Source organism: Sesamum indicum, linkage group LG2, assembly GCF_026168435.1.
Source record: "Sesamum indicum cultivar Baizhima isolate 11 linkage group LG2, ASM2616843v1, whole genome shotgun sequence".
Taxonomy (NCBI): Eukaryota; Viridiplantae; Streptophyta; class Magnoliopsida; order Lamiales; family Pedaliaceae; genus Sesamum; species Sesamum indicum.
Window position 1 is genome coordinate 5,538,748 of NC_142658.1, and position 24,833 is coordinate 5,563,580.

A 24,833-nucleotide genomic window follows, 5' to 3' on the forward strand; every position below is an offset into this window, starting at 1 on the left:
CTTGACAGTTAAGTAATTCAATATGATCTTAAAGATAAGGATTTGCATATATATAAAATAGATATATATATATATTTGTTTATAGATTTCTCTATGATTGTCAAATTAAATTAATAAAGGTAATTAATTTTCCTGATTTATATATAAGTTAAATTCCTAATGAAAGGTCTGATATATATATATATATATATATATCATTCAACAATTTTCTGTTGCAGTTTGTCCTCCACCTACATTTCACAATTACGTATCAATAGACCTAATCACTTTCTATAAATAGATGCACGTTACGTGATAGAATTAGAAAATGATAAATTCGTGTACGTATGAAATATGTGTAGTTTTGACAAATAAATAACTAACCACAAAATAAATTCGCTTGTTTATGTCATTTTTTGAGATTGCAAATATATATAAATATATTGATTGAATTAAGTAAATCAGAAGAAATTAAGTACATATGATTACTTTTTAATTCTTAACGACAATAAATCAGTTATAACAATTATGACCGACACACATAATAAAGGCACAATCCTCACGGACGAGTTTATGGGGTGTCATCCCTACTTTCTTAACAATAGAAAAATCAAGAAAACGAGAAGAAACTAACCACATGGATTGCAATTTGCAAACATACCAGCTTTGTTTCATTCTTAAGCAACACCTTTTTCAGGCAGATCTAAGGAATTTCCATTGCATTCCAAAATTTCTCATGCACAAAACTATGACTAGCTACCAACTGTATAAACTGATTCGTCACTCACATTCTTTATTCTATCCACCGCCTACTTTACGGCCTCAAACAACTAGCTCTAGACATGCATGCATGTATTTATGTTCCGCTAAATTCTTTCCATATTTCAGTACAAACTTCCCTCTCCCATTCCATGTAACGTAGCCCGCCCGCCACAAACACAGCTCATCGGCCGCCTGTCCCGACGTCGCCTATAAATAATCATCTATATTGCTCCATTTTGCCACATCTCTATTCAGAGCATAGTATACAATGGCTTTCTCTGCAAGAATTAACAATACTAGTAGTGTATGCAGTTTGCTAATTATTTGCCTATTCTTGCTTGCATTCGAGGCAAGAATGAGTTTAGCTTCAGGATTTGTTCAAACTAGAGGAACACATTTTGTGTTGGACAATTCTTTGTTTCTCTTCAATGGATTCAACGCTTACTGGATGATGCAAGTTGCTGCACAGCCGAGCCAAAGGTACAAAGTTTCAAATGTATTTCGTGAGGCTGCGGCTGCTGGTCTCACTGTTTGTCGAACATGGGCATTTAGTGATGGAGGCAACAAATTAGCTCTTCAAATATCTCCCGGTGTCTATGATGAAAACGTCTTTCAGGCACTTGATTTTGTGGTCTCAGAGGCAGCTAAAAACAAGGTTCGCCTGATTCTGAGTTTGGTCAACAATTATCAAGATTTTGGTGGGAGACCTCAGTATGTGGATTGGGCTAGAAATGCCGGCATCCGAACTAGCACTGATGATGATTTCTACACCAATGTCGTTGTAAAGCAATACTACAAGAATCATGCAAAGGTACTTACTATCAGCACCACATCTGTAATCCTCCTAATTACATGGAAATTATTTTCCACAATGTCGTTTTCATTCTTCTTCAAAATTGCTAACTTCAATGAACGTTTATGTACTGCAGAAAGTACTTACCAGAATCAACACGATCACTGGAGTTGCTTATAAAGATGATCCAACAATCATGGCTTGGGAACTCATAAATGAACCTCGCTGCCAAGCAGACTACTCTGGCAACACTGTGAATGTATAATAAATCAATAACCTTTAGTAATTAACTTTGATATATGTATCAGGAGTGATCAGTTTTACTGATTATTCACTGTGATCTATATAATGCAGGCTTGGGTGCAAGAAATGGCCTCATATGTCAAATCCATTGACAACAAACACCTGCTGGAAATAGGCATGGAAGGGTTCTACGGAGACTCAATTACTGACAGGAAACAATACAATCCGGGCTACCAAGTCGGTACAGATTTCATTCGCAGCAATCTTATCAAGGAGATTGATTTCACAACTATTCATGCATACCCTGATGCCTGGTATGTATAATATCTCCATCAAAGTTTCTGATTTGTCATGATTAAAGATCATGACTTTAGCCTCTAATTTCGTAACAGGCTATCGGGGCAGGATGATGATGGGCAGATGGCATTCATGCGAAGGTGGATGACAAGTCACTGGACGGATTCTAGGACCCTTTTGAAGAAACCAATGGTTTTCACTGAATTTGGCAAGTCGAGTAAAGATCCAGGTTTCAGCATAGCATCAAGAGACTCATTCCTCAGTGCCATATACAGTAACATTTTTAATCTTGCAAGAAGTGGAGGAATTGGAGGCGGCTTGGTTTGGCAACTTGTGTCTGAAGGAATGGAATCATACTCCGATGGATATGAAATTGATTTGTTTCAGACTCCATCAACAAGCTCTGTTATAAGCCAACAGTCACGACAAATGACAGCCCTTGAACACAAGATGAGCAGGCCATGAATGATTCTTTCCGATATGTCCTTTATTATTTTCTTTATTATTATTGCTATAATTATTATTATTTCCTTTTCAAATTCAAAAGTGAAAGAGCTGTTTGAGCACCACCTGATTAAATGATGCTTACTTCTGTATCTCTGAAGGGAAAAGTGAAGATTATGTGCTCTAGTTTTTGTTTTGCTCGTGATGAGTTAAAAGATTATGTTTTTATGACTTCTGAATTATGAGTTATCAAATCAGGTGACAATTTTTCTTTCTCTTGGAAGAAACTTTTCATTTCTTTAGCTAAAGGACAAGCTTTACAACAAAGTAAACAAATTTACCGTGAAGGCCAAAGCTCCATGAACAGAGTATTCTAATTTGCAACCAAGTATCTCTACATTTGAAAGCTGCAAATGTCCTTCAACTCGTGCCCTAAAAAATTCTTCAACTTCTATTCAATGTCAGCCTGAAAACAACAAAAAGAAAAGAATCAGAAACATGTGCAGCAATCAGTCTATACTCGTTTATTAAAAGTTGAGGGACTCTAAGTCTGTCATTGATTTGCCATGTGTGCTTCACCTAAATAACATCGTCCTCCTAAGACTTGTGTGGAACATGGAAGTTTTATGTAAGAACTTTAAACACTCTACTCAACACACAGCCTAATGTAATGTATCTTAACATCATTTAGAATCAAATTGCAACCTATGTATCGATCCATTTCTCTCTCTCCCTCTTCTTCTATTTTAAAAAGTATTCTATATTCCTATGCAATTCCTCTGTCAATTTTCCCATGTCTGAAAATCCAAAAAAATGAAAAATAATTGTATTCCTCTTTGTACACTTCAAAACCAAAAGTTTACAATAATTTCTATAAAAGCTCCGCGTTCTCACTACTCTAATTTGAAAATAATGAGTACATAAATTTTTTAAACCTCCAAGAGTACGATGGATGCAGAATAGTTAAGAATGCCTAAATTGGAGAACAGTTCTCCAACCTTTTGGCAAATTTATTCTCAATTTATTCATTGCGTTGGGTTTCGTTTCAAGGATTATTTTTCAAAACTTTTTGATGCCATATATCTAAAATTTTGTACGAATTTTACAACCACCACATTTCGTCATGCCATTCACATCTGATTTATGTAGGTGTATCATGGTAAAGTTTGTCAAAAAAATATTATTATACAAAACACAACTTAGTTTATTTATGAACTTCATTAATAAAACATCTGATACTAAAATTTTCGATACTTCTTGCTGCTAGGGAATTGGTGCAGGAAGAGGTAGCTAAATTTTTCAAAAGATCTAACTCATCCAGCTGGAAGTTGGTCGAATCATTTTTTAGCAAAATTCAATTGCGTAGTAAGGAAATCCCGACATTGAATCCTTAGATATACCTATGCTTTTCAAACTTACAGATATGTTCAACTAGATCAGTGGTACCATCATAAGGAGGTAGTGCGAAGGTGCTAGAAAATGAGCAAGAGTTCCTCTAGCGGGATGTGCTCACCGAAAGAAATGCCACGCTCAGCAGACATGGTCTCTTTTGTCACTTGTTGATGAAGCTTAACCATTTCTTTCTTTAGTGATTCCCATATTCCAAGGGGATGTAAGGTGGTTGCTTCCTTGCTGGCAAAGTCAGGAGGCGTGGATTGATCCCGCTGGGAGCCGGACATGAATCTGCTCGTCAACGCCTTGGCTTCCTGGTGTTCCAGCTCTTTCCAACTGGGACGGAGGTCATGCTCCGCTAGCTTGGGAACCGTGGAGGGTTGAGTTGATGGTTTTCATGATGAATTAACGAAGTTTTTCACAGAAGAAAGGGTTTGTAGCAGCAGATTAGTTGTTTGATCGAGAGTTGTAGCTGGAGCATTAGTGGCTCCTAAGGCTGGACTTGGAATGTGAGCATTAGCGTCTCTTGCAATTGTATTTGCAGGTGCAATGATAGGACTTGCTGCAGCAGGTAAGGAAGAGTTTCCCTAACAAGATTCATTGTCACCTCTATTTATTGAATTAGCCATTTCTCGCCTCTTAAGCTCAAGTTCCCATAGACGGTGTCAATGTCGTACCAAATTTTTTGCCACACCACAAGGTGAAGAATCTTAAAGAAAAATACTAAGATCAACAGGAACTAACCCTACAAAATAAAGGTTAGCACTTCGATGCTTATGTCAGTAATGATTATTAACGAAATAAAAAGAAAAACTTAAACTAAAGTGAGAATAATGGTGAAATAATATGTGCTCGATTGAGTATACGCTCATTTCTTTCTTAAGACTGCCAGTTCAGTAAAACAAAAAGTAAGTTTTTGGGACTAACCTCCTTGTTGATGGGCTAGCTGGCCTGGTATGCTTTGTTTTATGCTTAGTCAATGAAAAGTTTGGGGGCATCAATGGTAATGTATCATAGTTAATATGGATGGTCTAAATTAACTGCAATTGTGTATTAAAAAAAATGCACTTACTAACTTATTGTATTCAATTTTTAAAAAATATAACTTTCCAAATTTAAAGCAACAATGGATATATTTATCTATAATTCATAAAAAAAATCAAAAAATTCTAAAATAGCTTAATAGAAGAAAAATAAGGGAGTCACCTAATTTTAATTTATTGTTTTAATTTAAAATAATTAAGTGAACAATATTATTTAGATTAGTTATGTATAGTTTGTCTTTAATTTGTATATAAGCAGTTTAGGTATAATTTTTGTTTTAATTAATGTATAAAATAATATATAAAAATTAAAGGACGATTAATTTTTCTTTAGAAGATTAAAGTAGGATAAATTCTTATTCATTTTATCTATTACTGTAACAAAAAAATTCAAAATTCTAGAAAGCTTAATAGATGATAAAAATCTATCAATAATAAATGCATATATAAATAATGAAATCCCACACTTAATGTTAATTAATTTACTAATCCATAGATGCTATAATTGATTGTTCTTGTTCAGTAGAGTTGCTTCAATTATTTTGTTCTTCTTCAATTTTAATGCTTCTTTAAATTTTAATGCTTGATTATCAGCTTTTGAGATACAACGAGTTGAATTGCGAAGGCTAAATTATGATTTATACGAAATCAGGCAACAATTTTTCTTTCTCTCGAAAGAACTTTTTCATTTCTTTGGATAATTTACAACAAAGTATACAAAGTTTCCTTGCACAAAGTATTCTAATTTACAACCAAGTGTCTTTAACATTGGATAGCTGCAAATGTCTCACAGAATGAAAAATTCTTCTCTTGTGTTGAGACATCTTCAACTTCAATTTAATGGCAGCCTGAAAACGACAAAAGAAAAACAATTAGAACATGAGCATCAATTGGTCTATACTCGTTTATTAAAACTTGAGGGACCCTAAGTCTGTCATTGATTTGCCATATGTGCTTACCTAAATAACCTCGTCCTTCTAAGACTTGTGTGGAACATCTAAGGTTTATGTAAAAATTTAAACACTCTACTCAACACACGGGCTAAGATAATGTACCTTAACATCATTTAGAACCAAATTGCAATCTATGTATCGATCCATTTCTCTCTCTCCCTCTTCTTCTATCTTAAAAAGTATTCTACGTTCCTATTCACTTCCTTTATGTCAGTTTCTCTCATTTTTGAAAATCCAAAAAGTTGAAAAACCATTGTATTCCACTTTGTACACTTCAAAACCAAAAGTCTGCTATAATTTCTATAAAAGGTCCGCGTTCTTACTACTCTAATTTGAAAAGAACAAGTACATAAATTTTTTAAGCCTCCAAGAATACGATGGATGCAGAATAGTTAAGAATGCCTAAATTGGAGAACAGTTCTCCAACCTTTTAGCAAATTTATTCTCAATTTATTAATTGCGTTGGGTTTTGTTTCAAGGATTGCTTTTCAAATCTTTTCGATGTCATATCTAAAATTTTGTATGAATTTTACAGACCACCATATTTCTTCATGCCATTCACATTCGATTTTTGCAGGTAATCATAGTAAAGTTTGTACGAAAAATATTACTATACAAAACACAACTTAGTTTATTTATGAACTTCATTAATAAAACATCTTATACAAAAATATTGACGATTGTCTACATGGCAATTTAATTCATTTATTTCTCGAATACAGATAGATACAATTATCATAATTAACACATACCTTTTCAAAAGTGAACTCGACAACTTCAAAAGCATTTTGAATCAATAACCAAAACATTTGAAATTCATCAATTCATAGGAAAAAGGTCCGCTAAGGTGCTTTTTTGAAAATTATAAAAACAATTCCGTTTAAAATTATAAAAACCATTTTGTTATCAAAACAAATATGAATTGGGCATTTTGAGGAGTTCCGAATCATTTATCCAAAAACATTCACCACAAGATAGTAAGAATTATTTGGATAAAAAAATTTGTGCACCACAAGTTGATTTGAGAAGAAAAAATTGATCAAAAGGATATTAATAAATAACTCAATGCCTGTGCAAATGAAAAACTTGTTGAATTAACAAGAGAAAGAAAAAACTAAAATACTTGTGGTAAGTAAAGGTTTTATAAAAGAAAGCATTTGATAAGAAAAAAAAAATTGTGAATAATTTCTTGAATACAAAAATCATAGTACTTCCCATGTCTAAAATTATCTATTTGCCAAAACAATATGTTACTTGAAAATCATTCCTCAAATTTAAGAATTATATAATATTAAAGAAAGAGTTATCAAATTCCATTAAAAATAAATAAAATAAAAGTGGCATGTAGACAACCATCCTATATTTTGGCATAGTTTATGACCGTATAGTAACGAATTTCTAACAAATTTTTCTACGATACACCTGCAAACATGAAGATGTCAAGAACATGACCATGATTTTTGCACATCCATACAAAATGATAAATAAACAGCATCAAAAAATTATAAAGCAAGCCCATGAAGAGAACCCAACAAAATGAATAAACCAAAACTAAATCTGCAAAAAGAATAAAATTATGTTCTTCATATTGGCATTCAACACTACACATGCATCCTTCAGATTCTTAGCAGCGTAAAAAATTCATATTCTTGTTTCTTCCAAATTACAATGGTGATAACAAGTACACTTCACAGAAATCACAGCGGGACTTTAGGTTTTGAAATTTACAAATTGTAAAACACAATGGTTTCAACATCTCTTGATTTTCAAATGTGGGAGAAAAATCAACAGAGTAGAACGAAAAGGAACATGGATTACTTTTCGGATAGAAAAATAAGTCGAGAGAAAACTATAGATACATCGGTTACCATTAGGCTCTAAATGTTGTTAAAATGCATTATAGTAGTAGCCAATGTGTGTTTCAGTCGAGTATTCAAATTTTCTACTTAACCCTTTTGAATTCCACACAATTCAGAAGAATGTGAGATTACTTTTGTTCGCACAAATTTTGACAAACCAAATTCAAGCGCAGGGCCTCAATCTTCCAAAAACGAGTATAGATCACCTACACTAATCACATAATTTGATACCATAATTGCTCGTTATACATAGAACTGAAAAAAGATTTCTCAAGTAAATTGATACCATTTTATTATTATATGCTATATGTGTTATGGGAAAATAAAATCAGATATGGCCTCAATATCATGTAATATGCATTAAGACAGAATTGTGAAAGAAACTAGGATACGAGAAATGAACAGGGAAAATCGTTCGGTGCCACAGCATAAACCTGTGACTTAAACAGTAGTTCATAGAATACTCTAGTGAAAGGGCATAACCAATATACCAAGTAATTAGTTATGTTACGGGGAATGCATGATCTAGTTTAAATGAATTATCCTCGTAGGAGTTTATTGATTAGAATCAGGCCCATTATTTATCAAAACAAATAAGGGCCCATTATTTATTAGGCGCCAAAATTTGATGGGTGTCGAGACCACCAGAAATAATTCCTACAACACTTGTAAAAGTGGGAGTAGGGTCGAATCCATAGAGACTGGCTTTAAGTTGATTTCTTTAAGAGAAATAGAAAATAATGGGGGGAGATTTGATGATAAAAAGAAATAATTAAAAACTAAATAAGTTAGAAAATAATTAAAATTACCTGACGAAGATACAAGAGAGAGATTTTCCGGTTAAGGCTAAGATCATGCTTGATTCTTGTGAATTGATCATTGATTTTTTTTTTTTTGAAACCACCCAGAGGGGGAGGAGCTTTTCGGAGTCTCCGATCCTTCTTTATTAAAAAAAATGAGCAAATTTACAGCGGGGAATGCTGATTCCCTATCATTCTAACAAAGCTGTAAAATCAGGAGTACTACTCCCTTACATTAAATCGCAAAAGCATAAATAAGAAGTACTACTCCCTTACAAAAGTAATACTAGCTAAGGTGATATACAGAGTTGGAGGCGATAATCCAGTGTGTCAAAAAGTTTTTGCCACTACACTCGAATCATCGATTCCAACTAGCATTTATAGATCAGGCTATACAAGAAATTCAAAGATTGTCGCCAAAAGTGATACATCATCAACAGTTGTAATAGATAAGTAGGGGAGAAGCTGACTAATATTAGTCACATGAATCCTCAGCTTTCAAGTCAAAATGATGGAGCAAAACAAGTCAAAGTATGAGCAACAATGCAATATCAACGTGTGTACCAAATTATGGCACAATCTAAGCATGCTCACAAGACAAAAAGGAATGAGATTGCACATAACAACCACAAAATAGAAGTACGCAATTAAGCTATAGAGTAGGCAAACAATAATGCAGTAACGAACACAACAAAGCAGCTTACCCAGCATTCACGCAAAGCTAAGGCAATGTAACAAGTAACCTACTCAAGGGGGGTCAACAACAATTTTGAGTCGAACGTGTGGGAGGCCACATGAGTCAAGGTTAATAATACCTTTCACTGTACCTGGGAGGTGTTCCTTGGTAAGGATGCTAAGTTGTTGAGATGTACATGCTTGATTGGCTAGAAAATCCGCCGCTTGGTTTCCTTCCCTAAAGATGTGAGAGATTTTATATTCGATTTGCCTCAATAGTTTTCGAATGCTTTGAAGGGTGATCTGATGGTCCCATGCCCCTTGTCTTGGTGAGGAGATGAGCTTGATAATAACCATTGCATCCGTTTCAATCCAAATATTGTGAAATCCCTTTTCGATGCATATTTTCAGTCCTCTATGTATAGCTCGAAGTTCAGCCTGGGTGTTAGAAGTAATGCCAAGAGGTTCTTGAAAGGCAAAGATCACTTGACCGAGATGATCTCTGAGGATTCCGCCCGCGCCGGAAATACCTGGGTTACCTTTAGACGCTCCATCTGTGTTCAGTTTGTACCACCCTTCTTGAGGCTTTCTCCAATAGACAATAAAAGCTTTTTGCCGCTTAGTCTTTGGCTGAAGAGGGATATTGATAGTGTGTACAGCGAAAAAATCCCCTTGCACGTGCTCCGATTTAAGCAACTCACTTTTATAGAGGTTGTGGAGGTACGCCAGTGTTTTGTGAATAATGGTGTTGGCCTTGAATTCGACTCCCCTGTGCTTAGCATCATTCCGAAGCTTCCATATGTTCCAAAGAACCAAGATTGGAATAATATCTCTGATGTGTGGTTTAGCGTCGATTCTATTTTTCCAGGATTGGATGAGAATAGTGATGTCATTTGTTTGGGGGATATTAATTTGGAATTTAGCTGCGAAATAACCTCAAGCTTCCAAAGACTTATTGTTAAGTAGAAAGAATTGCGGTATGGTTTCTTCTGCTTCACAACAATAGCATTTGGAGGCCATTGTAATCCCCTTCTGCTTAAGCCTCTCATCGACAGGTACCCAATTATGAATCAATCTCCAAATAAATACTGAGATGTTAGGGATAATCAGTTTGGACCAGAGAGTACGATAGAAGGGCTGAGGAGATTGGTGGCTTCTAATTTCATTCCAAGCTGATTTAGTGGTAAACATACCATTCTTCGACAGTTTCCAATGGAGAAAGTCAGTTTGGTTGTCAGTAATGGGGACATTCATGATCAAATTGATTATGTGCTGTGGAACAGCTTGTGGGAGTTTGTTAACGTCCCACGCAGAGTTGTTCCAGAACCAGTTAACAGGGACATGAAGATTGCAGTGAGTGCCCAAGATATTTGTTATAGTGCCTTCCGGTAGCCACCAGTCATGCCAAAAAGAGATAGTACCAGCCCCTAGGCTCCAGAAGATGTTTGTTTGTGCTTCTGTTCGAATTTTTTCGAGTCTTTTCTAGGTACTTGAATCAGTCGTGAAGATTTTGGAGAGCGTTGGAAAGTATCCTCCACAGTATTTACTTATGGAGAATTTAGACCATAGAGAATTGTTGAGTCTCAATCTCCACCACAGTTTGTAAGAGAATGCTGTGGTCATCTCCCGAAGGTTCCTAATTCCAAGTCCGCCTTCTTCGATAGGATAACAAATATTTTGCCACTTTTTCCAGTGGATTTTCCTTTGTTCAGATGTGCTACCCCAAAAATATTTAGCGAAAAGTTGTTCAAGTTTCTGAATGGTTCCCACCGGAGGGTTTAGAACTTGGAGGAGGTAGATCGGCATAGAAGAAAGCACGGTCTTGATGAGTTAAAGTCTACCCCCATAGGAGAGGTGGCAGTGTTCCCATCCCGCAATTTTGTTTCTGACTTTATCGATCAGATTTTCATAAAGAATTTTCTTCTTGTTTCCCTTGTATACAGGGGCACCTAGGTATGTTGTGGGAAGTGCCTTCCTGGAGAATCCAGTGATATGTTTGATTCGATGTGCCATGAGGTTAGCTTTTTTTCCAGGAATGAAGGCACTCTTAGCATGATTGATTTTTTGCCCGGAGGATTCCTCGAAGTTACACAAGAATTGCATAAGCTTGGTCAAACTTTCTTCCTCACAATTCGTTAATAGAATGACATCATCTGCATATGAAAGATGGGATATCTTAACCTCACAATTAGTGCGATAGAACATACCCGGGTTCTCATTAAAGAGAAGATCGAGGCCTCTTGAGAGAGCTTCTGCTGCTAGAATAAAGAGAGCTGGGGACAGAGGGTCTCCTTGTCTTAAACCTTGGATGATTTGAAGAATCCTGTCGTTTCTCCATTGACAAGCACAGTAAACCAGCAGTTTTGGATGGCATGCTTGATAAGAGTGAGGAATCTATGAGGGAATCCCATCTTCTGCAAGAATGTGAGGAGAAAATTCCAATTAACTCTGTCATACGCTTTAGACATGTCCAGTTTGATGACCAGGTTGCCTTTGTTATATCTAAGATCAAGCTGGTGAATCATCTCTTGAGCCATAAGAATGTTGTCTCCAATGAGTCTTCCTGGAATGAAGCCACTTTGAGAAGGGGAAATAAGATCGGGAAGAGTGTTGTGAAGCTTGTTGTAAATGAGCTTGGATAGAATTTTATTGGTGACATTGCACAAGGAGATGAGTCTAAAATCATTCCAGGTCTGAGGGGACTCGACTTTAGGGACAACCCTGGGAACGTCCACAAGATTTAATCTATTAACAGCATTAAGAATTAGAAAGGCCTCATTCTAATCAACAAACTCCTACGAGGATAATTCGTTAAACTAGATCATGCATTCCCCATAACATAACTAATTACTATGACATAATCAATCATGCTACGTTGCTACTAAGCATTGAACTAAATAAACAATTACACGGATTTATAAAGTCCAATTAGCTAAGCAAACCTTCTTGATAATGAACAACCGGCCGAATCATTCATAAATCAGACGTTTGTAATTAAAGCACAGAGAATAGCATGAATATTCATTTAACAAGTGTAAAGGGCAGATTAGATCTCACAATGATTACGAATCAAACAATCACCATACCTTAACCAGAAAATAAGGAATTTAGCCGGACATGTTAATGGAAGAACACACTAAAAAGTGGAATTCCATTAATTCCGGTTATAAAATAAAAATAAAAGAGAAATGATGAACAAAGAATTTTATAGAGTTCTAATTAATAACTCACTCCCTTCAAATGAAGAAACCCCCTATTTATAATAAAAGTCTCCTACGAATCTAGACGTAGGGGGGAGATAAATACGTGATTAACTCTAAAAAGGTAAATAAATCACAAGAGATAAGCTTTAAAGAATCCTTTCTAAACCTAAACACTTCATTCCTTTATCTTTTGCGGAAGTTACTCGTATTCCTCCTTATCCCGAATTGACCACTCCACTAAGCGTGGGCACGCTTAGTCAATTCTGTAGAAATTTTCTTGTAATCTTCTTTTTTTCCTTTTTGATGCCTTCAATTTCGATTTTAGCTTGATTTTTGCCATCTTTGCCTCATATCTCCCTTTTTGCTGAATATGCAATAAAATAACATAATTAGGGATGTTTTGGCTTAAAAGGAAAGATTAAATCGCTATAAAATCGTGACAATTGCAGAGTTATCGAATACCCCCACACTTAGCTATTTGCTTGTCCTCAAGCAAAATCAAGATGCATTCAAAAATTCCTTCCAAATTTTGAACTACTCAAGGCAATTTGTAATCATGTGCAGAGTAAATGACATACTTTATGAAGGAGATAATTTAACATGTATCAAACAAGTTTTCACGTGATGACAATTATCAAAACCTATCGTATAAAACTAGTGGACTATTTTCTCTCCGCATTCCATTCTCTCAAGTGTATCTCTAGACACTTACTACGATAATGCTTCACCATAGGCTTGCCTATACACCACATCTCCACCATTTTTGAAATATGCACATATATGGATCAAAGGTCTTTAATTTTGGTTGTAATGGGGCTTTGGTTTAGGGTAGGATAAAAGGACAATGATGTTAAATTCCAGAAAACTAATTAGAGCACCAAAAAATTTGAGTGAACAATAATTCGAAGCTCTCAAAGTTTACTCATCTACCTTCAAGATTTTTTTTTTCGACAATATCTTGAACTACGCCTTTCTTCTTTCTTTTGGAGGATTCATATATTTTTTTTTTTTGGTGGCAAGAGAATTACTTTCTTCTCTTTTTTTTTTCCTTTTTGCCACTTGGGTTTTCCTTTTTCTTTTTTCTTTCTTTTTATCCTCTCCATTTTTTGATAGGCATAGAACAAGAAGATTGATGTCGGCTTCCACAAAGTAAAAATGACCAAAATTTTGGAACCCCCACACTCATTTTGAGATGCATCTTTTAAGCATGTAAATCACAAAGGTTTTTGAAAATCTCCCCTTTTGAGAACTTGTTCTTTGAACATAAACCCATTTCCCTTGATGCTCTAATAGTTCTTAGAGGGATCAAAATCAATGTTTTAAACAAACGACGGGATAGGATTGTATATGACGGGTTATTCAACAAAATAGGTCAAAAGGCTCAAAGGGGTTCTCTAAAATTAAAATGTGTTGGGTGGTTAAAGAAGGCCGAAAGTGGTTTCTAATGCCTTTACAATATCCAGATAAATGCACATTTGTGTGGCCTCGATGTGGTTCAAGACAAATTCTAGGAAGACAAACCATAGAAGTGTTATTCTCTCAAGAAAGAATAAAGATTTTTTTTTTATGGACATATCAAGCTCAAAATCTCACGAGATATGTGTTAGTCCACTAATCCTACACCAGAAGATTTTAACTCAAGTCATTTTGGTATAAACAAGCTTTCAACTAGTGAATTATCCTCAAACATAAAATATGTAGTCTTTTTGCACATAACATCATCAAGTCAAGATTAGTCCAAAATTGAAAGGGTTTTATCATGCCAAAATTTTTCAAAACCAAGCAAAAAAAAAAAATCCATAAAGCTAAGAAATTTCCACAAGACTCAATCTTCAAAAGTTTTGATCGAGCTAATTTTATTAAAAATCAACAAAATCAAGCACAAAAAATATCTTTTCAAGCAGTTTCAATAATTAACAAGAGCAACAACCATTTTCAACACGCAACCAACAACACCTAATTCAAGAAGCATGTTCAAAAATAATACCCCCACACTTAAAATCCACAATGCCCTCAATGTGGACATTGACATGCAACTCAAGGATTAAAAATTAAAATGAGAGAGAGTTTAATGAAGCGTCCCTGAGTGCATGCCGCGAATAGTTCATGGCGTGGGTGGACTGGTGGCAGATGGTGGCGGCGACTTCCGGTGGAAGTATGCTACGGGAATGGGGTCCCAATCTGGAGGATCTTCCTTCTTCTCGGCTACTCATCCTAAATCAACGTGCACTGATGGTCTCGAAGTCGCGGCAGCAGCAGCAGCAGGCAACGATGGTGAGACAAGAACGGTGGGGATGGGTCAGCGACGGAGAGCGGTGGACTGTCGAGATGATGACGGAATAAATGGAAGTAAATGAAGTGAATAACAACCTACGAGGTGCGACTAAAAGTGGGCACGCTTAGTGAAAACTCCAAATCTATTTTGGTGAAGTGTGTTAAACAGTTTTGAAAAATCGACTAAGCGTGGGCACGCTTAATGAAAACTTCAAATCTATCCAATTTGGCCTTCCAAACAGATTTTGATGCTTCATTAGGCGTGGGCACGCTTCGCAAAACTTGAATAAAATACTAAAACCAAAATAAAATGAAACGAAAAAGAGAAGCGATAGAAATTCATGGGTTGCCTCCCATGTAATGCCTTTCTTTAATGTCTTTGGCTAGACATTGTTGTGCCTCAACTTGAATAAGTTGGCACTTCAAATTCTCTTCTTCTTCGTCATAGTGCACCCAAAGATAGTGTGGACCAAGAAAAACTTTGAGGTTCTTGAGAGAATTCTTCCTCGAACTTATTTGCTTTGTTCTTATAAGTTCTCGGACCAGAGACCTTGAGGAACTTTGCATAGTGGGGTACTCTTGTGATTGCGTCGATCAATGGAATGTTTACCACCACTTTGCTAACAATTTCAAGTGTTCCCTTTGTGACCCCCTTCTTCCTTTTCAGCAAATCCTTCCGGTAATGGAGGTTTGACCATCAACACCTTGTGATGTTCACTGTCGGTTGTTTTGGGCTTGTTGGTCTGCGTTTGAGAAATTTCCATCTTTTGATCTGGTTCACCTTGCTGGACATGCGCATGCTTGGTGTCATTTTCATCCATGTTTGATTGCAACTCTTTTTCACTGCGAAGGAAAAAAACAACAGTATTTTGTTTGGGGTCAACAACAGACTGGAAATGTAATTTACCTTGGGATTCCAATTTACTAACAGATGACGCTAGTTGACTGATTTGAGATTCTAGGTTTTAATTGCTCGTTTGGGTCTGTTGCTGGAACTGTTGAATGCTCGTCTGAGTCTGTTGCTGGAACTGTTGTGCGTTGGTCACTAGTGCTTTCATCATGTCATCGAGAGATGGACCAGGTGTGGAATTAGGTGGAGGAGGTGGTGGCCAGTTTTGAGATTGTGAAACATAGCTAAGACTGGAGTAATCTGTCCTTCCTGGATTGTACATGTTGAAATGAGGATCATATCCTCTTTGTGGTGGCCCAAAAAGTCCTCCAACAACATTGGCATGCTCGATGGTTTCTTCTTGAAGCATAGGGCACAAATCGATGGGATGTGCCATAGAATTACATATTCCACAAGCCTTCACTTGTTGGCATTCTTCTTCGACATATCTTTCAACAAGAGACAAAAGTTGATCAAAACGATTATAAATGGAAGATACATTTACCTCATTCACCGAAGGATTGTTGTATCTAGTCCCAAACTGTTGAGTATTGGCCCACATGATTGCAATTAGATTTGTGTGCTATGGTTTACTCCAAGTGTCCAATATCTCTTGTTCTAACTATGGCTCGGAAGAAGTGGGTTCCCTTTTTTTTTTTTTTTTTCAACTTGTTGCTTGATTTCCTTTTAAAATTTCTATCCAGTCTTCTCAATCTCGGATTAGATTCAAGTTAACTTGTATGAGAAGATTTTAGTATTAAACCAAGTAACAAAAAAAAAAATCAAGTGACAAGAAAAGAAATCTTCTTAAAAACACCAGTCCCTGGCAACGGCGCCAAAATTTGATGGGTGTCGAGACCACCAAAAATAATTCCTAGAACACTTGTAAAAGTGGGAGTAGGGTCGAATCCACAGAGATTGGCTTTAAGTTTATTTGTTTAAGAGAAATAGAAAATAATGGGGGGAGATTTGATGATAAAAAGAAATAATTAAAAACTAAATAAGTTAGAAAATAATTGAAATTACCTGAAGAAAATACAAGAGAGAGATTTTTCGGTTAATGCTAGGATCATGCTTGATTCTTGTGCATTGATCATTGATGCAAGAATAACACATGTATAAATGAATAAATCAGTTATAGTGTTGGTACGACCTAACAACCTCACCTTTTCTTACCTTTTCGTCAGCCAAGGTACGACCATTGGCTAGATCCCTAATTAACAGACAACCCTGGGAACGTCCACAAGATTTAATCTATTAACAGTATTAAGAATTAGAAAGAACCTAATCAACAAACTCCTACGAGGATAATTCGTTTAAACTAGATCATGCATTCCCCATAACATAACTAATTACTGTGACATAATTAATCATGCTACGTTGCTACTAAGTATTAAAATAAATAAACAATTACATGAATTTATAAAGTCCAATTAGCTAAGCAAACCTTTTTGATAATGAACAACCCGCCGAATCATTCATAAATCAGACGTTTGTAATTAAAGCACAGAGAATAGCATGAATATTCATTTAACAAGTGTAAAGGGCAGATTAGATCTCACAACATAATAGGAATCAAGCAACCACCGTACCTTAACCAGAAAATAAGGAATTTAGCCGGACATGTTAATGGAAGAACACACTAAGAAGTGAAATTCCATTAATTTCGGTTATAAAATAAAAATAAAAGAGAAAGGATGAACAAAGAATTCTATAGAGTTCCAATCAATAATTGACTCGTTCGAATGAAGAGACCCCCCTATTTATAATAAAAATCTTCTACGTATCTAGACGTAGAGGAGGATAAATACGTGATTAAGTCTAAAAAGGTAAATAAATCACAAGAGATAAGTTTTAAAGAATCCTTTCTAAACCTAAACACTTCATTCCTTTATCTTTTGCGAAAATTGTTCGTTTTCCTCCTTGACCCGAGTTGACCACTCCATAAGCGTGGGCACCCTTAGTCAATTCTGCACAAATTTTCTTATAATATCCTTTTTCCTTTTTGATGCCTTCAATTTCGATTTTAGCTTGATTTTTGTCATCTTTGCCTCATATCTTCCCTTTTTGCTGAATATGCAATAAAATCACATAATTCTGGATGTTTTGGCTTAAAAAGAAAGATTAAATTGTTATAAAATCGTGACAATTACAGAGTTATCAAATACCCCCACACTTAGCTATTTATTTGTCCTCAAGCAAAATCAAGATTCATTCAAAAATTTCCTCCAAATCTTGAACTACTCAAGGAAATTTGTAATCATGTGCAAAGTAAATGACATACTTTATGAAGGAGATGATTCAACATGTACCAAACAAGTTTTCACGTGATGACCATTATCAAAACCAATCGCATAAAACTAGTGGACTATTTTCTCTCCGCTTTCCATTCTCTCAAGTGTATATATGGCTCAAGTGTATCTCTCGACACTTACTACGACAATGCTTCACCATAGGCTTGCATATACACCACATCTCCACCACTTTTGAAATATGTACATATATGGATCAAAAGGTCTTTAATTTTGGTTGTAATGGAGCTTTGATTTGTGGTAGGATAAAAGGACAATGAGATTAAATTCCAAAAAACTAATTAGAGCACCAAAAAATTTGAGTGAAGAATAATTCAAAGCTCTCAAAGTTTACTCATCTCCCTTCAAGATCTTTCGACAATTCCTTGAACTATGCCTTTCTTATTCCTTTTGGAGACTTCATGCATTTTTTTCCTCTTTTTTTTTCTTTTCTTTTTTTTCTCTTTTTTTTGTGCAAGAAAATTGCTTTTTCTTTTCTCTTTTTGTTTTCTTTTTCTCCTCTCCGTTTTTTTGTGATAGGCATAGACCAAAAAAATTGATGTCGATTCCCACAAAGTAAACAAGAACATAATTTTGGAACCCCCCACACTCATTTCAAGATACATCTTTTAAACACATAAATCACAAAGGTTAATCCCCCATCTTGAGAACTTGTTCTTTTGAAAATAAAGCCATTTCCCTTGATGCTCTAATAGTTCTTGGAGGGATCAAAATCAAGATTTTAAACAAACAACGTGATATGTTTGTATATGACTGGTTATTCAACAAAATAGGTCAAAAGGCTCAAAGGGGTTCTCTAAAGTTAAAATGTGTTGGGTGGTTGAAGAAGGCCGAAAGTGATTTCTAATGCCTTTATCATATCCAAATAAATGCACATTTGTGTGGCCTCGATGTGATTCAAAGCAAGTTCTAGGAAGACAAAGCCATAGAAGTGTTATTCTCTCAAGAAAGAATGATTTTTTTATGGATATATCAAGCTCAAAGTCTCACGAGGTATGTTTTAATCCACTAATCCTATATCAGAAGATTTTAACTCAAGTCATTTTGGTGAAGACAAGTTTTCAACTTGTGAACTATCCTTAAACATAAAACATGTATTCTTTTTGCACATAGCACCATCAGGCCCAGATTAATCCAAAATTGAAAGCGTTTTATCATGTCAAAGTTTTTTTCACCAAAACTTGTCAAAAAGTTTCTCTTTTCAAATCAACTTGAAAAAGAAAAAGCAAAACTTTTCGCTAGGCACAAAGAAAATTCATCTACCACCAAGCACATCAATAAAAATTATCAAATATAATCAAGTATAAGCTCAACAACAACACCCCCACACTTAAAATTCACATTGCCCTCAATGTGGACATTGACATGCAACTTAAGGATTAAAAATTAAAATGAGAGAGAGTTTAAGGAAGCGTCCCTGAGTGCATGCTGTGAAGAGTTCATGGCGTGGGTGGGCTGGTGGCAGAGACTTCCAGTGGAAGTATGCTACGGGAATAGGGTCCCAATCTGGAGGATCTTCCTTCTTCTCAACTCATTTTTCGGCTACTCATCCTAAATCAACTGAAGAGAAAATAAAGCAAAAAAAATAAATAAAATAGATGAAGGATGAGACGAAAGAAGTAGAAAAACCGTGCACTGATGGTCTCGAAGACGCGGCAGCAGCAGCAACGGCAGGCAATGACGGTGAGAAAAGAACGGTGGAGATGGGTCAGCGACGGAGAATGGTGGACTGTTGAGATGACGGCGGAGGGGTGAGCGACGATAGGAGACGAAAAGAACAACAACGGTGACAGTGACGCACGATGGCTGTCGCGATGGACGGCTTTTTCAGTGCGATGTCGTCGGCCGTGAGTCGAGAGGGAGATGAAGAGTTCTTGAAGCTGCTGTGGGTGAGCTGAGAGAGAGAGAGAGTTATAGGTCAAATAAAGAGGAAAGATGTTGACCTAATTTCTTTTTTAATTTTGATTTTTTGATTTTTTTACATAAATATAAATAAATAAAAAGGTAAGTAAATGAAGTGAATAACAGCCTACGAGATGCGACTAAGCGTGGACACGCTTAGTGGAAACTCCAAATCTGTTTGGTAAAGTGAGTTAAACAGTTTTGAAAGATCGACTAAACGTGGGCACGCTTAATGAAAACTTCAAATCTGTCCAATTTGGCCTTCCAAACAGATTTTGATGCTTCATTAGGCATGGGCACGCTTCGCAAAACTTGAATAAAAATACTAAAACTAAAATAAAATGAAACGAAAAAGAAAAGGGATAGAAATTCATGGGTTGCCTCCCATGTAGCGCCTTTCTTTAATGTCTTTAGCTAGACATTGTTGTGCCTCAACTTGAATAAGTTGGGCACTTTAAATTCTATTCTTCTTCGTCATAGTGCACCCAAAGATGGTGTGGACCAAGGAAAACTTTTGAGGTTCATGAGAGACTTCTTCCTCGAACTTATTTTGTCGTGAAATCCTTTATTCTTATAAGTTCTCGGACCAGAGACCTTGAGGAACTTTGCATAGTGGGGTACTCTTGTAATTGCGTCGATCAATGGAATGTTTACCACCACTTTGCTAACAACTTCAAGTGTTCCCTTCGTTTCCCATTCTTCCTTTTCATCAAATCCTTCCGGTAATGGAGGTTTGACCATCAACGCCTTGTGATGTCACTGTCAATTGTTTTGGGCTTGTTGGTCTGCGTTTAAGAAATTTCCATCTTTTGATCTGGTTCACCTTCCTGGACATGCGCATGCTTGGTGTCATTTTCGTCTATGTTTGGTTGAAAGTCTTTTTCACTACGAAGGACAAAAACAACAGCATTTTGTTTAGGGTCAACAACAGACTGGGAATGTAATTTACCTTGGGACTCCAATTTACTAACAGATGACGCTAATTGACTGATTTGAGATTCTAGGTTTTGAATGCTCATCTGAGTCTGTTGCTGGAACTGTCGTGTGTTGGTCACTAGTGCTTTCATCATGTCTTCGAGAGATGGACCAGGTGTGGAATTAGGCGGAGGAGGTGGTGGTCAGTTTTGAGATTGCGAAATGTAGCTAAGACTGGGGTAATATGTCCTTCCTGGATTGTACATGTTGAAATGAGGATCATATCCTTTTTGTGGTGGTCCAAAAAGTCCTCCAACAACATTGGCATGCTCGATTGTTTCTCCTTGAAGCATAGGGCATAAATCAGTGGGATGTGCCATAGAATGACATATTCCACAAGCCTTCACTTGTTGATATTCTTCTTCGACATATCTTTTAACAAGGGACAAAAGTTTATCAAAACGATCATAAATGGAAGATAAATTTACCTCATTCACCGGAGGATTGTCGTATCTAGTCCCAAACTGTTGAGTATTGGCCCACATGATTGCAATTGGGTTGTGTGCCATGGTTCATTCCAAGTGTCCAATATCTCTTGTTATAACTATGGCTTGGAAGAAGTGGGTTCCCTTTTTTTTTTTCAACTTGTTGTTTGGTTTCCATTTAAAATTTTCGTCCAGTCTTCTCAATCTCGGATTAGATTCAAGTTCACATGTATGAGAAGATTTTAGTATTAAACCAAGTAACAAAAAAAAGAAAAAGAAAAAGCAAGTGACAAGAAAAGAAATCTTCATAAAAACGCCAGTCCCCGGCAACGGCGCCAAAATTTGATGGGTGTCGAGACCACCAAAAATAATTCCTACAACACTTATAAAAGTGGGAGTAGGGTCGAATCCATAGAGATTTTAAGTTGATTTCTTTAAGAGAAATAGAAAATAATGGGGGGAGATTTGATGATAACAAGAAATAATTAAAAACTAAATAAGTTAGAAAATAATTGAAATTACCTGACGAAGATACAAGAGAGAGACTTTTCGGTTAAGGCTATGATCATGCTTGATTCTTTTGAGTCGATCATTAATGCAAGAATAACACATGTATAAATGAATAAATCAGTTATGGTGTTGGTACGACCTAACAACCTCACATTTTCTTACCTTTTTGTCAGCCAAGGTACAACCGTTGGCTAGATCCCTAATTAACAGACAACCTTGGGAACGTCCACAAGATTTAATCTATTAACAACATTAAGAATTAGAAAGGCCTGATTCTAATCAACAAACTTCTACGATGACAATTCGTTTAAACTAAATCATGCAATCCCCATAACATAACTAATTACTGTGACATAATTAATCACGCTACGTTGCTACTAAGCATTAAAATAAATAAACAATTACACGGATTCATAAAGTCCAATTAGCTAGACAAACCTTCTTGATAATGAACAATTGGCCACATCATTCAAAAATCAGACATTTGTAATAAAAGCACAGAGAATAGCATGAATATTCATTTAACAAGTGTAAAGCGCAGATTAGATCTCACAACATAATGAGAATCAAACAATCACCATACTTTAACCAAAAAATAAGAAATTTAGCCGGACATGTTTATGGAAGAACACACTAAGAAGTGGAATTCCATTAATTCCGATTATAAAATAAAAATAAAAGAGAATGGATGAACAAAGAATTCTATAGAGTTCCAATCAATAATTGACTTGTTCGAATGAAGATACCTCCCCTATTTATAATAAAAGTCTCCTACAAATCTAGACGTAGGGGGGATAAATACGTGATTAAATCTAAAAAGGTAAATAAATCACAAGAGATAAGTTTTAAAAAATAATTTCTAAACCTAAACACTCCATTCCTTTATCTTTTTCGAAAATTGCTCGTTTTCCTTCTTGACCCGAGTTGACCACTCCACTAAGCGTGGGCACGCTTAGTCAATTCTGCAGAAATTTCCTTATAATATCCTTTTTCCTTTTTGATGCCTTCAATTTCGATTTTAGCTTGATTTTTGTCATCTTTGCCCCATATCTTCCCGTTTTGCAGAATATGCAATAAAATTACATAATTAGGGATGTTTTGACTTAAAAAGAAAGATTAAATCGCTATAAAATCGTGACAATTGCAGAGTTATCACTTATATTAATTTCTATAACACTTGTAAAAGTGGGAGTAGGATCAAATCCCCTGCAACGGCGCCAAAATTTGATGAGTGTCGAGATCACCAAAAATAATTCCTACTACACTTGTAAAAGTGGGAGTAGGGTCGATCCACAAAGATTGATTTTAAGTTGATTTCTTTAAGAAAAAAAAAATAATGGGGGGAGATTGATGATAAAAAGAAGTAATCGAAAACTAAATAATAATTAAAAATACCTGGTGAAGATACGAGAGGAAGATTTTCTGGTAAAGGCTAAGATCATACTTCATTCTTATGAGTTGATCATTGATGCAAGAATAACATATGTATAGACAAATAAACCAGTTATGGTTGTTGGTACGACCTAACAACCTCACCTTTCTATGCCTTTTCATTAGCCAAGGTACAACCGTTGGCTAAATCCCTAATTAACAGAGAACTCTGGGAACATCCACAAAATTTAATCTATTAACAGCATTAAGAATTAGAAGGGTCTGATTCTAATCAACAAACTCCTACGAGGATAATTCGTTTAAACTAGATCCTGCATTCCCCGTAACATAACTAATTACTATGACAACCGGTCGAATCATTCATAAACCGGCCGAATAAACAATTACACGAATTTATAAAGTCCAATTAGCCAAGCAAACCTTCTTGATAATGAACAACCGGCCGAATCATTCATAAATCAGAGGTTTGTAATTAAAGCATAGAGAATAGCATGAATATTCGTTTCACAAGTGTAGAACACAGATTAGATCTCACAACATAATGGGAATCAAGCAATCACGATACCTTAACCAGAAAATAAGGAATTTAGCCGGACATGTTAATGGAAGAACACACTAGAAAGTGGAATTCCATTAATTCCGGTTGTAAAATAAAATTAAAAAAGAAATGATGAACAAAGAATTCTATAAAGTTCTAATCAATAACTGATCGCCTTCAATTGAAGCGACCCCCATATTTATAATAAAAGTCTCCCACGAATCTAAACGTAGGGGGTAAATACATAATAAGCTCTAAAAAGGTAAATAAATCACAAGAGATAAGCTTTAAAAAATCCTTTCTAAACCTAAACACTTTGTTCCTTTATCTTCTGCGAATTTTACTCGTATTCATCCTTATCCCGAGTTGACCATTTCACTAAGCGTGGGCACGCTTAGTCAATTCTGCAAAAATCTCCTTTTTTTCTTTTTGATGCCTTCAATTTCGATTTTAGCTTGATTTTCGCCATCTTTACCTCATATCTTCCTTTTTTGCTGAAAATGCAATAAAATCACATAATTAGGGATCTTTTGGCTTAAAAAGAAAGATTAAATCGCTATAAAATCATGACAATTGCAGAGTTATCAAATACCCCCACACTTAGCTATTTGCTTGTCCTCAAGCAAAGTCAAGATGCATTCAAAAATTTCCTCCAAATCTTGAACTACTCAAGGAAATTTGTAATCATGTGCAAAGTAAATGACATACTTTATGAAGAAAATAATTAAACATGTATCAAACAAGTTTTCACGTGATGACCATCATCAAAACCAATCGCATAAAACTAGTGGACTATTTTCTCTCCGCTTTTCATTCTCTCAAGTGTATATATGGCTCAGGTGTATATCTCTCGACACTTACTACGACAATGTTTCACCATAGGCTTGCCTATACACCACATCTCCACCACTTTTGTAATATGCACATATATGGATCAAAAGGTCTTTAATTTTGGTTGTATGGCTTTGGTTTGGGGTAGGGTAAAAGCATAATAAGGTTAAATTTCAAGAAACTAATTAGAGCACGAAAAAAAAAAATTGAATTAACAATAATTCGAAGCTCTCAAAGTTTACTCATCTACCTTCAAGATTTTTCTTTTCGAAAATTTTTTTGAACTATGCCTTTCTTCTTTCTTTTGGACAGTTCATACATTTTTTCTCTCTTTTTTTTTCT

General features: G+C 35.5%; 2 protein-coding genes across 7 annotated transcripts in view; one reads left to right on the forward strand and one right to left on the reverse strand.

Moving 5' to 3' along the window:
* The first annotated feature begins 258 nt into the window (after positions 1 to 258).
* LOC105155391 (mannan endo-1,4-beta-mannosidase 5-like) lies at positions 259 to 2,760 on the forward strand. Its single transcript, XM_011071265.3, has 4 exons — positions 259 to 1,552; positions 1,671 to 1,793; positions 1,889 to 2,091; positions 2,170 to 2,760. Exons 1-4 carry the CDS (start codon positions 1,010 to 1,012, stop codon positions 2,537 to 2,539), a joined length of 1,239 nt encoding a protein of 412 aa, XP_011069567.1. The 5' UTR covers positions 259 to 1,009; the 3' UTR covers positions 2,540 to 2,760.
* Positions 2,761 to 5,624: 2,864 nt separating this feature from the next.
* Positions 5,625 to 24,833, reverse strand: part of LOC110011591 (uncharacterized) — a 33,941-nt gene continuing 14,732 nt past the window's right edge. For 2 of the 6 annotated variants that reach the window (XR_016064109.1, XR_016064103.1), the window contains one exon: positions 23,647 to 24,154. The gene's annotated coding sequence lies outside the window, so the exon portion shown is untranslated. The other 4 variants (XR_016064108.1, XR_016064105.1, XR_016064107.1 and 1 more) reach the window with 4 other exon arrangements.

Coding starts and splice junctions, on each gene's coding strand:
- LOC105155391 (XM_011071265.3), top strand. CDS start 1,010: ATGGCTTTCTCTGCAAGAATTAACAATACTAGTAGTGTATGCAGTTTG. Junction 1,553..1,670: donor ACTACAAGAATCATGCAAAG/GTACTTACTATC, acceptor TATGTACTGCAG/AAAGTACTTACCAGAATCAA. Junction 2,092..2,169: donor CATGCATACCCTGATGCCTG/GTATGTATAATA, acceptor ATTTCGTAACAG/GCTATCGGGGCAGGATGATG.